This window comes from Halichoerus grypus, chromosome 3, assembly GCF_964656455.1.
Source record: "Halichoerus grypus chromosome 3, mHalGry1.hap1.1, whole genome shotgun sequence".
In the NCBI taxonomy this organism is placed as follows: domain Eukaryota; kingdom Metazoa; phylum Chordata; class Mammalia; order Carnivora; family Phocidae; genus Halichoerus; species Halichoerus grypus.
The window spans coordinates 104,973,630-104,992,819 of NC_135714.1; the positions used below are offsets into that span (position 1 = coordinate 104,973,630).

General features: G+C 36.3%; 1 protein-coding gene across 3 annotated transcripts in view; it reads left to right on the plus strand.

Moving 5' to 3' along the window:
- AFG2A (AAA ATPase AFG2A) overlaps positions 1 to 19,190 on the plus strand; it is a 335,659-nt gene that overhangs the window by 249,147 nt on the left and 67,322 nt on the right. For 2 of the 3 annotated variants that reach the window (XM_078069202.1, XM_036069413.2), the window contains one exon: positions 10,457 to 10,621. In XM_078069202.1, the coding sequence (XP_077925328.1) occupies positions 10,457 to 10,621 (165 nt within the window). Of the gene's footprint in view, positions 1 to 10,456; positions 10,622 to 19,190 lie in introns of those variants that run through there. The other variant, XM_078069203.1, reaches the window with a different exon arrangement.

A 19,190-nucleotide genomic window follows, 5' to 3' on the forward strand; every position in this document is an offset into this window, starting at 1 on the left:
CATGTGCTGGTATCCAAAGATAACAAGCATTTCCTATGTTTAAGGAGCTTGGTCAAGTCCTAGGGATAATTATACAGGAACAGTAATAATGATAATAGCATCTTAATTGAAGCACCCATGCCATGTGCCAAGCACTGTGCTGAGCACTTTATATAGATTATATTCAATTCATAGAGCCATCTTCTGAGTAGAGACGAGGACTGTTAAGGATTTTAAAGTACCAACAGGTTTAAATGATCTGTCCACACAGCTAATAAATGGGGAGTTAGAATTTTAACCCAGTTAGGCTGAATTTTTTTTATCCTCACTTTTAACATGTATGCCAAATTACAAGTTATATGTACCTGGTAGAGTCATAGAAGGTTATAAAGAGAAGACTTTTAAGCTGAGACTTGAACAAGAAGTAGAATTTGTCAGATAGACAAGAAGATAAAATAGTCTGAGCAGAGAGAGAAATATGTGTGAGGACAAGGAGGCAGAGAGCAGCATGGTGATTTTGGCTAACTGTGAGTGCTTAGGTGCACTTAAATAGCTGCAAATAAGGTGGGAGAGTTACAGCAAAATTATAGAGACCTGAAAGCCTATGAATTTGACTCTTTCCCTTAAAGTGCCATTAAATGGTTATAAAATAGGTTACAGTATTTGCAGTATAAGAATGATCACTTTTGGGGCACCTGGGTGGCTCAGTCCATTAAGCGTCTGCCTTCGGCTCAGGTCATGATCCCGGGGTTCTGGAATCGAGCCCCAATTGGGCTCTCTGCTCAGCGGGGAGCCTGCTTCTCCCTCTCCCTCTGCCTGCCTCTCTCTTTCTCACTGTCAAATAAAAAAATAAATAAATCTTTAAAAAAAAAAAAGAATGATCACTTTAGCAGTGATGTAGATCAGGAGAGGGAGAAGGAAAGAATAAGACTACATGCAGAAAAACAACTAGCAAGGCAGTTATGATATTCTAGACAAGAGAATGTGTTGTCTTGACTATATTGAGTGCCTTGTATGTGCTGTTGCCGAGTTTACAGTGTTGAATAAAAGAATGTGATCCCTGCCATTATATACAGCCTACAGCCTGTTGGGAAGACAGTAAACAAACACATAAATATGTAGTAAAGAAGATGGAGGAGAAATGACCATTTTAAGAGAGAATTAAGAAGTAGCATTAAGCAGGGGCGCCTGGGTGGCTCAGTCGTTAAGCGTCTGCCTTCGGCTCAGGTCATGATCCCAGGGTCCTGGGATCGAGTCCCACATCAGGCTCCCTGCCCGGCAGGAAGCCTGTTTCTCTCTCTCCCACTCCCCCTGCTTGTGTTCCTGCTCTCGCTATCTCTGTCTCTGTCAAATAAATAAATAAAATCTTTAAAAAAAAAAAAAAAGAAGAAGTAGCATTAAGCATGCCTATTGCCTATCTGTCAAATTTAGAAGGAGAGGGAGATGCTAGATTAAGTTCAGGGTTTCTTTTAAATAAATCAGAGCTGTTACCAAGGATCCACCTCTCTTCCCAGTTTCTGGAACTATTTTCTCCATGAATCATGATACACTGATATGTTTTTATTAGAGTAAAATGTAAAGACTCATTGCTGCTTTTCTTTCCTTAGAGGAAGGCACTCCCTACGGTCACATACACACCCTGTTGATCATTTGAAATGAATGGGAGTAATGGGACCTGATTTTTTCAAAGTGTCTATTTTAATGCCTTGGTCTGAACAAGTATTTCTATGCTAACTGAATTAGATTTGAGCATTTAATAGAATATGAAATTAAAAGTGTCAAATTTCAGAATTTATAAAAAAGAAAAGGTAGCCCTGTAACTGTGGTAATAGAGTTGGATCATTAAGAATCCACTCAGGGGCACCTGAGTGGCTCATTCTGTTAAGCATCTGCCTTCTGCTCAGGTCATGATCTCAGGGTCCTGGGATCGAGCCCCGCATTGGGTTCCCTGCTCAGTGGGGAGCCTGCTTCTCCCTCTGCCTCCTCCCTACTGCTCATGCTCTGTCTCTCCCTCTCTGTCAAATAAATAAAATCTTAAAAAAAAAAAAAAAAAGAATCCTTAATATGCAATACCAGAAATGCTTTTAAGTCCTTTTTGTAAAGGTCAGAAGAAGAAAAGATAATGGTATTAGTTTAATTAATTGGTGTAATCACTAAAATAATAATAACACATTTTCAGTAATGACCATGTAACATAAGCTGTGGGAGTTTCCTTGGGAAAGATACTATAATGGAGTCCTAGAATCAGGGTTGAATCTCATATAAAAGTTTATCTAATAATTCATAGTCTTGGGTGCACAAGCACATATCAGGTGAACTTTCTGGAATTATTTAACAAAATTGTGTGGGGATGTTTCTTCATCTGTATATTTTGAGGAGAATTCTTGTCAGATATACACAGCCATCTCTGAGTAAAGAACCACCTTCTCACACCTGAAGAAACTAGGGCTGAGACATAGGGACTTGCCAAGGTCTTGAGTAAGTTCTCTTGAAAAGGCAGTTTGCCCTGTAATATTTTTAAATAGAGTTTTAAGGTAGCAGCCACAGTATCTATGACCTTGGGGCTAGAAGGGCTCAGAGTAGTATTAGGAAGACTTGGCTTATTTTTTCATTGAGAGTTGTCATATGTTGATTTTAAAATAACAGAACATGCCATCATTCAGAATACATTCTTCCACCCTAATATCCCAGAACAGTATTTTTAAAGAAATTCTAGGAAGGGTGTTAACTCATTCAGGGTTCTACAGGAAGGAAAGCTCTTTCCTACTATTTTTTAAGCTAACTTTCACTGACAAGATCAGACCAGAAAAAGACCAGCTCTGGCTGTTGGCCCAGACAATGTTATAATCATTGAAGTGTACTCGACCTGCACTGCCCAGGGACAGTTACAACTTGGTGGGGGGGGAGGGGGCACAGATGCATGCTGAGTGTTGTTCCAGTGACTTAGATGACATGTGTGCTCTATATCCTTTGCTGTGTTGTTCTCTCAACTATCAGAAAGGAAATTTTAAAATAGCCTAGAATATGAGTTTTCCCTTGGGTAAAAAGGATAACTTTTTGATGCAAGAATTATTTAAATTTCTTTTGTTACCTATATCATATTTCAGAACAAGAGTTTTATTCATTTGTCCATCCATACTGTGTATCATTGTCCTGGTAGGATAATAAAGTAAAAAGTGGACTGATTCAACACCCAGCCTACTTTGTGCCATTTGTTGTGTATTCTTGGGCTTCATTTCCTTTTTCTTAATGGGGGTATGACAATAACTACTTCACAGGATTTGGAGAAATATTAAGTAAAATACAGTATGTGAAAAGTGCTTTATAGATTCTTAAGGGCCATATAAACATTAATGTTATTTGCCTTAACTAACATTTTTAATAATTTTAAAACATATATTTACCGGAATCATTCTAATTTACTGAATCCTGTGTTTGTTTTAGGTAGGGGAGAAGTGATTCCCTGTAATTGACATGCAGTTTGAGTACTTAATTATAAAGTACATTTCAAGGAAGCTGATCATGCATCATTTTTACCTAATGTTCTATTGTTGGGTGTGGAGAATAGTCTATAAATAATTAAAACAGTCATTTTTAAACAAAGGAAGTTATCTTTACTGTGTATTTGTTAATTGACTTTTTGCTTGCCAATTTATACATAACTTAAGAATTAATAGTTATCTGGTAGACATTCACCGTACTGTAGGTATTGAGACATACGCAGAAAGTACATACCAGCATTCTCCAAAGTGAAAATGGAATATTAACTTTTGAGATGTTTTATGATTAGAATTTTGGATAAAATTTGCATATACTACTGTAGCCTTCTCTTGGAAATTTGTAATATCTATTAGTTAGGGTTCCAAAAATTTTTGCATATGGAAGGAAACCTGTTTAATTTTGCTTCTAACCAGTGTTTCCCCAAACATTTAATAAGAAAATCTGTTTCTGTATTACATCTGTTAACATTTACTGGAGTATTTTATGAAGCACTGGTATGAGATATAGTGGAATTGATCCCATGAGTTTTAACAATCGATTTAGAACTCTAAACAGAAACATGATAAAGCAAATTTTTAAAAGAGAGAGGAAGAGTTGACTATAGGATTGAAATGGTTGTGATACCTGCCAATCTATCATCATGGCCAAATCATAAAAATTGATGTTATTAAGTAAGTATTTCTTCTCTTATTGACCACTTCTTCTTTTATTTTTGTTTTATTGACCACTTCTGCATGACTTTTTTCAAACTGCTTAGTTGAAGGAGATAATCTTTCCAGATAGAGACAATCTGAGAACATCTCCAATGCCCTTGAATTTACCGATTGTTTGATAAATACTGAGAATCTAACAAATACAAGTTACTACTTTTTTTAATCAGCTTTATTTATAATTCACATACCATAATAAACTGCATCAACTTAAAGTGTACAATTAATGTAAACATATATATAAACCTGTGACACCACCTTTGCAATCAAGGTATAGAATATTTCAATCAACCCCAAAAGATTACTTTTGCCCCCTTGGTAATCCATCTTTTCTTCTGCCCCAGGTTTCAAACTACCACTGGTCTGCTTTTTGTAATTATAGGTTAGATTGGCTTTTTCTAATATTTTAGATAAATGGAATTATATAATATATATTCTTTCATATCTGATTTAACTCAACAAAATGATTTGAGACCTCATGCATGTTGTTAAGTGTATTGGTAGTTTGTTCATTTTTATTGCCAATTAGTGTTCGCTTATAGGTATATACATACTTTGTTTATCCATGCATGAATTGGTGGACATTTGGGTTGTTTACAGTTCGAGGCTATTGTGAATAAAACTGCTATGAACATCCATGTGCAAGTCTGGATATATGTTTTTGTTCCTCTTGGGTAAATGCCTAAGAGTAGAGTAGCTAGGTTGTTATGGTGGGAAATGTTTAACTTTTATAGAAACTGACCTTTTTCAATCTTTGGTATTGTCAGTGTCTTTAATTTTAGTATTTTTTATAAGTATGTAATGATGTCATCCCATTGTGGTTTAAATTTGCTTTGATCTGATAACTAGTGATGTTGAACATCTTTTCATTTACTTACTTCCCAACCATATAGTTTCCTTTATGAAATTCTGTTCAGATTTTTTCCCCATTTTCTGTTGGTTGTGTTATTTATTCTTAAGGGTTCTTTATATATTTTGGATCCAAAATTCTTTTGTCAGATATGCCTACTGACATTTTATCCCAGTCTGTAGCTTGCCTTTTTATTTTCTTAAAGGTATGTTTTGAAGAGAAAAAAATTTAATTTTTTAAAGACCAGTTTGTTAATTTTTTATACTTCTAGAAGTTTGTAGTTTTAGCTCATACATTGAGGTTTATGATCCATGTCAGGTTAATTTTTGAAATGTCAAGTAAGGATCAGTGTTCATTTTAAAAATATGAGTATCTAGGGGCACTTGGATGGCATAGTTGGCTAAGCATCCAGCTCTTGGTTTTGGCTTAGGTCATGATCTCAGAGTCATGAGATGGAGCACCAGGTGGGCTCCATGCTCAGTGCAGAGTCTCCTTAAGACTCTTTCTCCCTTTCCCTCTGTCCCTCCCCTCCTCATGTGCTCTCTCTCTCTCTAAAATAAAATAATAAGGGACGCCTGGGTGGTTCAGTCGGTTAAGTGTCTGCCTTTGGCTCAGGTCATGATCCCAGGGTCCTGGGATGAAGTCCTGCAAGAGGCTCCTTGCTCAGCAGGGAGCCTGCTTCTCCCTCTGTCTGCTGCTCCCCCTGCTTGTGCATTCTTTCTCTCTGACAAATAAAATAAAAAAATAAAATAATAAATCTTTTTTATAAATAAATATATATGAGTGTCTAATTGTTACAGCATTATTTTTTTAATGCTTTCCTTTCCTAGTTGAATGCCTTAAGAATAAAAACCATTATGGACTCCCTTATCTGTTCTGTTGATCTATATTTATCTCCTCTGGACCTTATCACACTGTCTTGGTTTTTTTAGCGTTATAAGTTTTGAAATCAGGTAGTGTAAGTCCTTCAACTTTTTTCTTTTTTGACTTGCTTTCACTATTCTCATTTGCATTTCCATATAAATTTTATAATGTTTGTCAGTTTTTTTAAAAAAGCTCTTGTGAAATTTTTATTGGAATTACATTGAGTCTATAGATAAATTTGAAAAGAGTGAATATCTTAATATTGAGTCTTCTAATTCACGAACATGATGTATCTCTCTTTATGTAGGTCTCTAATTTTTCTCAATAGTGTTCTAGTTTCCAGTGAAGTGTTCATTAATTTTATTCCTGTCTTTTATGCTTTTCATGTATTCTCATAAAGTGGATTTTTAAAACTTCATTTTCTATTAGTTTACTGCTTAATATATAAAATACAATTTTTTATAATAAACTTATATTCTGTAATCTTGCTAGTAGTTTTGTAGATACCTTAGTATTTCTACAGAAACAATCATGTCATCTTCAAATGAGGATAGTTTTACCTTTTCCTCTTCCAAGTTCTATATGTCTTCCCCCCCACCCAGTTTTTGTCTTTTGTCTTTTCATAAAGACTAGTATCTCTATTATATTTTTCAGTAGAAGTGGTGAGTTTTTACCTTGTTCTTGATAGAAAGCATTCAATATTTCAACATTAATTATGATATTAGCTGTTGGTTTTTCTAGATACCACCTCTCATATTGAAGTTCTCTTCTATTACTAATTTGCTGAAGGTTTTTTAACATGAGTGGATCTTGAATTTTGTCAAAAAGCTTTTTTGCACATACTAAAAAGATCATGTGAATTTCCTCCTTTATTCTGTTAATATGGTGAATTATACCAATTGGATTTGGTTAAGATGATTTATTCATTTCATACATTGTGAGATTCTATTTGCTAATATTTTTAAAGTATTTTTGGGTCTGTGTCCATGAGTGTCATTAATCTGTAATTTTCATTTTTTGTGATACCTTTGTTAGGTTTTGGAGTTAGTATTATGTTGGCCTTCTAAAACAACTTGAGAAGTGTTCCCTTCTCTTTATTCTGAAATGGTTGTACAATCTTGATGTTATTTCTTCTCTAATAGAATTCAGAAGTGAAACCATCTAGGCCTAGGTGTAAAAGTCATAATAAATTAAATTTTTAATTCAGTTCCATTTAAAAAATAAATATAGGGTCATTCTGATTTTTTAAATTTCATTTTGTGTCCATTTTGACAACTGGATTTTTTAAGAAACTTATTTTTTTTATCAAAGTTGTTGAATTTATTGTCATAAAGTTGTTCATGGTGTTCTCATTATTCTTTTTGCTATCTATAGGATCTGTAGTGATAACTTCTCTTCCATTTCTGATGTTGGTGATTTGTTCTCTTTTTATCCTTGTTCAATCTAGTTAGAATTTAATCAGTTTTTTTAAAATCTTTACAGATTTCGACTCAGGTCATGATCTCATGGGTCATGAGATTAAGCCTGACGTTGGGCTCTGCACTGAGCGTGAAGTCTGCTTGGAGATTCTCTCTCTCTGCCCCTCTGCACATTCATGTGCTTTCTCTCTCTCTCTCTCTCTTTCTCTCAAATAAATCAATAAATCTTTAAAAAAAACCTTTCCAGAGAACTACCCTTGACTTTCAATTTTCTCTGTTGTTTCCTATTTCATTGATTTCTGCTCCCATCTTTATTATTTCCTTCCTTGTACTTACTCTTGAACCTTAGGTTGTTAATTTTGGAATTCATTCCTACCATAAACATTTAAAGTTATAAATTTGTCTCTAACACTGTATATTCCACAAATCTTGGTATCTTAGATTTGCATTATCATTCAACTTGAAACACTTTCTAATTTCCTAATGATTTCTTCTTTGACCTGTGGTTTATTTAGAAGGGTGTTGTTTAATTTTCATGTGCTTGAGGTTTTCCTCTGTGTCTTATTGTTATTTATTCTAATTTACCCTCTTGTAGTCAGAGCACTACTTTGTATGATTTCAGTCCTTTTGAATTTGTTGAGTTTTGTTTAATGGCTTATCATATGAGCTGATTATACCATGTATACTTGAAAAAAATATGTGTTCTGCAGTTGTTGGGTATAATGGTCCATAAATAAATATCAGTTAGGTCATAGTGATTGATAGTCTTGTTCAGATCCTCAGTCCTCCCTATCTTTACTGATTTGTTTTCTAGTTGTTCTGTAATTGCTAAGAGAAGAGTTAAAATCTCATCCTGTGATTGTGGAATTATCTTTTTATCTCTTTAATCCTGTCAGTTTTTGCTTTATATTATTTTGAGGCTCCATTATTAGGAACATACATGTCAAGAACTGTAAAGGTTCTGAGACTTTACCCTATTTGAAAGCTAACAAGTTAGCCTGCCACAATTTCATGGGGGCTTGGCTAAAGACATGAGATTCTTGGGTCAGAGACAGAGGACAACTTATTACTCACAGTATATTACTTACAGAATATCATGATTTGTGTGTGTGTGTTTGTGTGTGTGCACGCACGCATGTGTGTGCTGATTCTCTAAGACCTAAATTCCACCATGCAACCATATGAGGTCTTGATGTTTGTATTTTCTGTAGTGTTTTATGTGTGGTATCAGCTACATTTTCAGGGTTTTTGTTTTTTGTTTCTTTAATTAGAAGATGTTCATGTTAGAGTTCCTGTCTTCCTTATTTTCTGTATTTACTTCTATCAAATCTTTTTTCTGGGTATTTCATTCAAAACTGCACATATAGAAATGTGCTGTGTTTCACTATTTATAAGTGAGTGTCTCTTAAATCTTCAAGAAATGCCATTTTTTTATTATGTCAGCAACAAGAGTAAATTTTTGGAAGTGGAAGGCATGTACAGTTTTGTAGTGTTTCATTTCCAGTGCTCTTCATTTCTTCCTGAAGATTCAATTTTCCATTTTATGTCATTTCCCTTAAATCTGAAGAACGTCATTTAGCATTTTCTGTAATACCATTCTGCTAGAAACAAGTTTTCTTGGTTTCTTTTATCTGAAAATGGCTTAATTTTTCCTTCATTATTAAAGAATATTTTCACTGGTACCAGAATTCTAGAATGACATTTTTATTCTTTCAGCACTTTAAAGATGTTGTTCTGCTGGTTTCTGCCCTTCGTTGTTTTGATTGAGAGTCCTTGGTGATTCAAATTATTGTTCCCTGTATTCAGTCTGGTAGCTTTCAAGATTTTGTCTTTGGTTTTCAGCAGTTTGCTATGATGTGTCTAGGTGTGGTTTTCTTTATATTTATTTTATTTTGAATTCACTGAGCTTCTTGATTGTGTAAATTTGTTTGTTTACCAATTTGGAGAAATTTTGGCTCATTCTTCTTCAAGTATTTTTTCTGCCCCATCTTCTCTTTCCTTTCCTTCTGGGACTGTAGTTACACAAATTAGACCTTTTGATATCAGCCCATGAGTGATCTTTTAATGTAAATCTTACCAATTCACCTTCTACTTAAAACTGTCTAATGACTTCTCTTTACAAGAAGAATATAGTCCAGACTCTTTACCATGTCTTTTATGGCGTTATGATCTGCCTATGACTATCTTTCAGACCTCATTTCCTACCGCTTTTCCCTTTATTCACTCTACCACAGATTTTTTTTTTTTCTTTCCCTGGAACATATCAGTCATTCTTGCTCTTTGTACTTGATACCTTGAATTCTCTTCCGCCCATATCTTTCTAAAGTTGGCTCCTTTGGGTATCTGCATAAGTTACCTCCTCAGAGAGATTTTCTCACACCACCCCAACTAAAAGTTGCCCCAGCCCCTTAACACATTTTAGACCCATATCTGTTTTAATAACTTTATTGAAAAATAATTTACATAACAAATTTAACCCATTTAAAGTACACAATTCAGTGGCTTTTAGTATACCACAGACATATGTAACCATCACCACAATCACTTTTACACACATCTATCTTATTCATGCTATTTTCTAGTACCAAGAACAATGTCTGGTATACAGTGCATGCTCAATAAAGTTTCCTGAATAGATGAGTTCATTAGCTCTAAGATAATTTAGGCATTAGCCTCCAGTAAAATATGAGGGAAGTTCATTTGACTACTTTCAGCTCTAGAAGTATTCTTTTGTCAGAGCTGTGCTATTTTGAGGGCTCTCTAAAACAGCTTAACCCATATTTTAAGAGTTATTGCAGGAAGTTCCAAAAAAAAGTCTTTTGATATAATGAATACAAGTCATATTACACATTTCCCTAAGAGAAAATAGCCATCTTTTATTGACCTGACAGTTGCTGAGAAGCAGAAAGCCTCTCAGAAGTATTGCTTTGCTATTTTCAAAAGTACTCTGAATATTGTTGATTTGTTTGAATCTTTGAAATAGATTATAGAATCACTAGTACTTGTTTTATGTACTAATTATGGGTAATAGTGGGTTATTCATGAGATTCTAGACATCCCCTCTCTTTGGTAACTTTCATGTGGAATGTCAGTCTTGAGCTTGGTTAATCTGCATTATCTCATCTTCTTTATAGGCTTTGATGCGGCCTGGAAGAATTGACAGAATCATCTATGTGCCTTTACCAGATGCAGCAACAAGAAAGGAAATATTTAACCTGCAGTTTCACTCTATGCCAATCAGTAATGATGTGGATCTGGATGAACTCATCCTCCAAACAGATACATATTCAGGAGCAGAGGTAAGATAGTTCTGCTCAAAATACCTCAGTGGCAGGAAAGCAGTGGGTTGGGGTCATTAGCAAAAAGACTGCTTGATACCAACTGTTTTAAATAACTATATGTTAAGAAATCTTAAAACAGGAAATGCACTATATGACAGGTAATCACTAAATTAAATTACATTTTACTGGCCTCTATTATATCTCAATTGTTTTTCACCTGACTTCTGTTACTTCTCAAAATGTAGTCTTCAGAGAATTAACATGATATAGTGGGAAGAACATTGGACTAGAAGTAGAAGTTTCTTCTTTGGAGTTTCTTGATACATTAGCTTCCAACCATTCAGCTTCTCTGAACTTTGATTTCTTGACCTATCAAATGGAAATGAAACAAACTTTACATACTATTTTCTTATAGAAATCATAAAAATGAAATTAGGATATCATGCAAGTGCTCAGAAGTACAAGAATTGGCAGAGAGATTGTATTATTACCATAGTTTATCATTTTGGAAAATTATTTAGTCTACTTATGTATTAACAAAAACTCTCATAAAAACAGTAAGAGAGGGGCGCCTGGGTGGTTCAGTCGCTAAGCGTCTGCCTTCGGCTCAGGTCATGATCCCAGGGTCCTGGGATCAAGCCCCACATGGGGCTCCCTGCTCAGCGGGAAGCCTGCTTCTCCCTCTCCCATTCCACCTGCTTGTATTCCCTCTCTCACTGTCTCTCTTTCTGTCAAATAAATAAATAAAATCTTAAAAAAAAAAAAAACACAACGGTAAAAGAGGGTGCCTGGGTGGCTCAGTCAGTTAAGCATATGCTTTTGGCTCAGGTCATTTTCCCAGGGTTCTGGGACCGAGTCCCACATCGGGCTCCCTGGTCTTTGGGGAGTCTGCTCTTGCACACGCTCTCTCTCTCCCTCTCTCTCTCTCTCACACATGCACACTCTCGCTCTCTCAAATAAATAAAATTTAAAAATAAATAAATAAATAATAAAAACTGTAAAGGGGACAGTCTATAATCTACCCTTAGCTGTGAAAGTATACTCTCAATAAGAACAGTAAGACCTCTGTGAAAAAATGAAAGTTTTCAAGTATGGCAGGTAAACATTTTTTCCTCTCCATGGCAACTTTTTGCTTAGGCCATTTTTATTTACAAAATAAAATTCCAATTAAAATAATCGTGCATCTTTTCTACATGCATTTCTCAAGAAAGGACAGGCTGTGGTCCTCAACACAGAAATATCTTCTGAATACCACTAATAGGGATTTGTACTGGGAAATTAATATCTTTTTAAATAAGAAATTATAAATTCTTTTATTCTGAATTATCCAGCAGACAGACTTCACATTCTGTCTGCTTGCTATTGTTTGTAATCTGTCCTCTGTGAAAACCAAAGAGATTAATACATAATAGATCATTAGTGTACTCAGAGAGTATTGTGGGTAAATTTACATGTAGAATTGGAGTGAGTGTATCATTCAGTCATTGCTAATAACAACTAAAATAAATCCCAAATCTCCTCATTGTTTTGTCTCAACTGTGAACTATGTATATTTGATTTTCCCCCTGTAGGTTTTTCATTTTCACCAAGAGGGGAAAAAAAGTCATATAGAAAGAACCTTGAGAAGCAGTTGAAGTACATACGTTTTTAAGTCCTATCTGAAAAAATAATCCTTATGATCATCTTCTTGACATGACAGTCCATTAAGTTAAAATGAACATATAGTTGCTGTTAACTGACTGCTCCAGCATTTCTAGAATTCAGTTTTGGTTGTGAGACCAAGGGCAGGCATCGTGTGTATGATACATCAGTTTACAGGAAACAGCAAAGAGAAGAAACCGTAAATCTTCCACTTGAGCTGAGTAAAGTGGAAGAGCAGTTAGCAAGGTAGAAATGTGCCTTTCTCACTTTGAAGTAATTAATGGTAGTAGCATAGAAGTGCAAAACAAAAATCAAAGCCAATGAGATTCTGTCTGGCTGAAAGGAAAAAACTCACTTGGTGCCAGAAATTATTGTAGCAGCTTGCTAGTTCTTATGTAGTACATGTCTTACTCAGTATGTAATATAAGCACATTCATTTCTGATTAATTTTTATAGCAGATCTTCTAAAAATAGTCACAAGGAAAAGTAGCAGAAAATTCTTCCCCTCCTTGAATTACATTTATGGGTCCCATAATGGTTGGTGGGGGAAGTATATCCCACCCTGATCCTAATTATAATCCATATTTTATTACAACTTCATAGAAATTTTATTCAGAGCTATTTCTTAGTAGTTCTGGAGTTTTCCATTTGGGCCAGACAGATTTGTTCCATATTGTTTGTTTTGGGCTTTTGTTTTTTGTTTTTTGTTTTTGTTTTTGTCTGATTATTTAGGCAGTTCACACAGGTGCCCTTTTGTTTCAAGAGAACTATGATTTTCTTAAGTCTTAAAATTAAATAAATAGGAAATTTAAGACAGACAACATTTAGCTTCAAATAAAATATAAGATCCTATCTTTCCCCCTACCTCTTTCCTTCAGAATGAAAATGGTGCAGCAATGTTGAAAGCCAAAATTAGTTTTGATTATTTTTTTTTTTAGCAGTAAGACAAATTCAACCTGGAACCCTCAGTCACCTGACTCCTACAGATCCAATGCTTTACCACTGATGGAACTAATTTATTTCGTCCTCAGTGTAAAGCCAGATCCTTCAGCACAGAACCTATTACGTAGTACATACTTAAATAAGCATTTAACAAACTGAAAAAGAAAAAAGATTTTTAAAATTATATTTAGGAAGAATAGACTTCCCTTTGTCGTTGTCATAAGGAGAGCCCTCTAACTTTGCAGCAGTACACCGTGCTATGGCCATAGCTACTTCTTCAACTCTAGAGAGTGTCTCAGTGGCCACTTTTGGTATAAAATGAAAATACTGATAAATTTGTTGTCTTCACAGGAGAGTATTATCAATTTTATATAATTATTATATTAATTGTGTATTATATATTAATTTAAACTGTACAGTCTTAGCAGTATGAACAAGAATTTGGCCAGGTGAGTCAGAAGATGAGGAAATGGCTGACGCTGGTGTCTGTGTTTTAGAAACAGAAAAATGTTTAACTGTAGTGAGTATTTTCTTTATCTTTATTTTTAATTAAAAAGCTATAGAGAGGGGGGCCTGGCTGGCTCAGCAGTAGATCATGTGACTCTTGACCTTGGGGTCGTGAATTCAAGCTCCACGTTGGGCATAGAGCTTACTTAAAAAAATAAATTACGACAACAACAAAAAGCTATAGAGTGGTTGGAGATGATATGGGTACTTTTAACGACTGAAATGGAGGAGTTACTTTTTAAAAATGTTTTCTTTCAACCTAGTGCTTTATTCTGCCCAGTCAACATTGTTTCTTAAAAGCTTACACAGGCCGTGTTTCAAATGGCCCCTTAGACCCCGCTGAGTTTCTCCATTTTCCCTCCCTGGAGAGGGTAGACAGAGAACTGAAGCATTTCTTTAATTCTCAGGCGAGTCCCAAGGGGAAGTTTGTTGCCAGCTGGAAGGGGAATAGGGTCACAAGGGAGCAGCCTCCACGGAGAGGCTGAAGCAGGTGGTAGCATCCTTCAGCCATCCCTGTGCCTGCCGCTCCCCGGTGGCCAGAACCTCATTGTCTTTGTGGCTTCTTGGCTGTAGCTCCCAGTTAATAGAAAAACATGTTGCCATTTAAAAGCAGATGGGAATTCAGTTCAGGAGGAAATAAGAAGTCTTTTTTGGTTATACCCATTGTTTTCTTTTGCTTTGATTTTTGTTTTTTAAGTTATTTGTAGCAGATTCCACTTCATTTTTTCATTTGTCTTTTATCCAATTATCTGAGTTACTTTAGGAAAACTTTTATCTTACCCACCAACAGGAAATCAACAGTCACAAATACGTGCACATGAAAGGCATAACCCGGCCCATTACCCATGTGCCATGTGCTTGGGAACAGAGGTGACGAGTAAGATATATAATTTCCTCTCTGTATAGGAATTTGCTGACATAGGCTCACACCTAGTATCTGTAAAATTGGAGTTGAATGTTTACTTGCATTTGGATGTTATCCTCCTGTTAGTGATTATCTTATCAAATGAAATTGATAATATATGTCTAAGAGCCAGGTATCAGTTGCATAATTTATAAATAATATAGGCAATCAGAGCATTTGTTTCATACATCCAGATTTGAGGATTCAACTTCCAAGAGAGGCAGTAAAGGGAAAACAAAACAGAATTTTAATGTTGCATTTGAGTAGATTTTTAAAAGAATTGTAGTCTTTTTCTTTCAGGGTGGTTTCAGGCAAGTTATTTAACCTCTTTGGACCTCAGTTTTCTCATTTTTAAATTATCTAAGTGACTGAAATTGTTTTGAGGGTTAAAGGAGGTAACAAATATAAAAGCACCAAGAAACAGTGCCTGACACATAAAGAGTGCTTTATAAGTGTTACGTCCCTTTATTCTTTCTTCCTCTTATCTGTTCAGTGTTTATATTTACCACTGAAGTATTAGATGATGTTGCTATAAGGTGGCAATGTTTTGCATTGCCTCAATAACCAGATAACGTATCTGTAAGCTAAGTTATAAATGAGTTGCTTCTTGTTCTTTTCTAAAGAATATAACATCTGCTTAATATGGTGATTTTTAGGGGCGCCTGGGTGGCTCAGTCGGTTAAGCGGCTGCCTTCGGCTCAGGTCATGATCCCAGGGTCCTGGGATCAAGCCCCGCATCGGGCTATAAGGCTATCGTTGCTCAGCGGAGAGCCTGCTTCTCCCTCTCCCTCTGCCTGCCTCTCTGCCTACTTGTGCTCTCTATCTCTCTGTCAAATAAATAAATAAAATCTTTAAAAAAAAAATATGGTGATTTTTAGGGTAATCTAATGAACCTAGTACTAGGAAGTCCTCTTAAAGCAATTTATTAAATACATTCCACACTAAGTTTTTAAAAAGCTTTAACTTCATGTAAATTTAGTCTGTTTTTGTTTTACTAAAATCATGTGTCTTGCCCTGGATTTTGTTTTGTAGTTTCTGCCTTTCTGGGTCTAATAGCTCAAGGTCTTAATGCCAGCTTGACATTAAAAAATTACCTTCCAGTGTGGGGCACCTGGGTGGCTCAGTCGTTAAGCGTCTGCCTTCGGCTCAGGTCATGATCCCAGGGTCCTGGGATCGAGCCCCGCATTGGGCTCCCTGCTCAGCTGGAAGCCTGTTTCTCCCTCTCCCACTTCTCTGCTTGTGTTCCCTCTCTTGCTGTCTCTCTCTCTGTCAAATAAATAAATAAAATCTTTAAAAAAAAATAAACTAAAAAATTACCTTCCAGTGTGCCTCATTAATTCAAGAAGGTTCTAGTCACCATGCTTACACTATTATAGCTTTACAAAGAGAGAACTAAATTAATTTTCTATCTTACTGATTAATATTTCTTCTGACATTCTCTCTCTTTTCTCCAACACAATGAAAACAGAAAAAAAAAAAAAAATCACCATTTCGGATGTCTGTACTCTTCCTACATGAAATCTCTTGTGGCAATTTTCCCCAAACTAAAAATCAAGATCAGTGTATTTGAATTTGGCATAGATTGACTCTATCTAACAACACATCTGAGATAATAATAAAGACCCTCTGTTAGCTGGTCTCGGGCCCTCTGATTAATATTATTAGGGAGGACCCTGGCAGCCCTGTTCCTGTCCCCAAAGTGAAGCAGAGTGCCACAGGACTTAGCAACCTCCTGTACACTGTCTGCAACATACTCGTCCTGCCTAATCAGAAACTGCCCTATGAATACGTACTGTTATAACCCAGTGGTTTGCTGTTCTTAGTTGAGGTCCTTGTTATCGCCCTACTCCTCTTTGTGCATTTACCCTAAAATTCTGTATCCCAGAATGTCAGAATACTCTTTTCTTACACAGCCTGGTGAAATCACTGCTTTGTCATTAAAACATCGTGACCACCCCCACCAGAAGTGGCTTCTCGTTTTGAACGCTTTTACACTGATTTTTGTTTTACTTGTTTAGCTCTTGTACCTATTTTCCTCGTAGTTATTTTGATATGAGCAGCCACCTCATCTCTCCAGACAAAGTGGAAGATTCTCTGCAGCGGAAGCCAGGTTTTGTACTTCCCGGAGTGCAGCAGAGCACCCATTATCTCCCAGTGAGTGGCTGAGTCACAGATTTATGTGTTGAATCTGTCAGTCTCCCAACAAAAAATGTCAGTTTTAACATTCACCTAAAGTGGCATTTTCTGGTTGCAAATGTGTTTTTGTATACATTATCTATTTGAGTATCTTAACGCTATGGGAACACACCAGAGCCAAACAGGAACAGTGGATTTCTCCGAAGTCCCACAGCAAATAAGTGACAAACCCAGGACCAAAAACCAAATCTTTCAACTGCTCCTGAAAGACTTTTCATGATCTCTTCATGCCTTGGAGTCAGCTGAGGAGTCTTTGAAAGCTTTTCATTATTCTCTTTCATTATTCTTATATCTGAATTTTTAGTAAAGGTTTGCCTGCTCTTATGGACAGTGACTTAGCAAACTAAGCAGCAGATAGGAAACATCTTTACATTTTTATGTGTACTTATCTTATATGTGATTATCTTTAGTTACCCTGTTGTCAACTTCCCAAATAAGTATAAGCTACTTGAAGTTAGGAACTATGTTTTTCTTTATTTGTGTTACTGTATTTTCCAGGTAGTGAGAATAAGACTTGCAGTTTTGAAGGGAAAACATATAAATGACTAAGTTCCATATAATGTGTTCATGTGGCATGATCTAATGATGTGCAGAATACTATGAGAGAAAGAAGAGGGTATGACTCACACTGGATTTGAGCAAGGGGGTAGTTGATCTGAGTGTTAATGGGTGAATAGGAGTTCCCTAAGTCAAGTGGGGCTGGGGAGAGACCATTCCTGGCTGATAGAAAGGCAGAGATACATAAAAGAACATTGTGTGTCCTAGATTTTGTTAAAGGTTGAAATATGACTAGAAGAAAGAGTCTGCATATAGAAGTAGTAGGTGATAAAACAAGAAAAGTACGTAAGACAAATACAAAGGACCTTGAATATCATCTGAACTTGCTTTTCTCCTTTAAGCACTGGAGAGCCATTGAAAAGGTTAATAAAAAATGTTGTGATTAAACTTGTTTTATCAAAAGATGGGTGGTGTTTTGTGTCCAAAACCACCATTAGCCCTACCCAGCACTATTATGTGAATTAGAAAAAGGTGCTCCTTTGCCCCACTTAATGACAGCTACCTGCCAGAGCAAAAGCTTTGTCAAGCAGAGCATGAGCTTATAAAGCCCCCATTTCAGTCCGTATTTGCCCCCTCAGCTGGGCATCCTGATATGGACACAACCTTCACATCTCTGTAAGACTCTCATTTTTGGCTTACCCACTTTTAAATATCTCTCAGAGTGCCTAGCATAATAGCTCATATAAAGTTGATATGTATGCATTGAATAAGGAAATTTAGATTTTATATCCCAAGTTGATAAACTACTTTCTGTGATTTTAAGATTTGCTTCATGAACCCTTGGACAAACATGTTATGTGAATGGGATAAATTATGGGAATTCGTTATTTATTATAAATTACGGGGGGAGATGAGAGTATTAAAGATGTCTTTTGTGTAATGTCTTTTTGGGCGTGGGGGTGATCTGACTGCGACCTCTGTCACCCCATTGATCATTAGGGTTGATTCAGTTGATCTGGCTGGCTAGGCAGGTGTCTTCTTCCTCCTTCACCGCTCCATGTGCGTCCCTCCCAAAGCTGCGTGCATGCTCAGTTGAAGAGGACCCTTCTTTGGTCAGGGGTATACGAGTAGCTGTGCTCCAATGCTAGAACCTTCAGACAAGCTCTCAAGTAGCATTTGTAGGAGAACATAGGGTAGTCAAGCTTCCAAGACTGAGACACATACAAATGAGGCGCTGCATTGTAGCAGTCTGCCTTTCTTTAAAACAACAACGAAATGGTGTCTTTTGTGCAATGTTAAACCAGCCATGAGGTACAGCACCTGGTATGAATGGCCAAAATGATGAAACTCAGGTGCTTTATGCCCTCTGAGCCATCTTATCACACATAACGTTGTATAAAAGCTCCTAGGGCCAACACCTTATCTCCACAGATCTTTTCAGTTGCTAAAATGTGGCTACCCTGTTGCAATGAATTATGATGGAATCCTCAGAGCAAAAATCAGCATATACCAAAAGCAGATATTTAGGCTGTAACTTTTTTTTTTTTTTTTTTTTAGCAATTCTTTTTTTTTAAGATTTTATTTATTTATTTGACAGAGAGAGACACAGCGAGAGAGGGAACACCAGCAGGGGGAGTGAGAGAGGGAGAAGCAGGCTTCCCGCAGAGCAGGGAGCCCGATGCGGGGCTCGATCCCAGGACCCTGGGATCATGACCTGAGCCGAAGGCAGACGCTTAACGACTGAGCCACCCAGGCGCCCCTAGGCTGTAACTTTTATGCCAGCCCACCACCCCTTCCCTTCCCCTGTCCCTACAATTTTACAATCTACATACTAAGTGAAGAAGTTTGGTAAAAGCCAAGACTTAAATCTTCATCCTATCTTGACTATGTATTACAGTA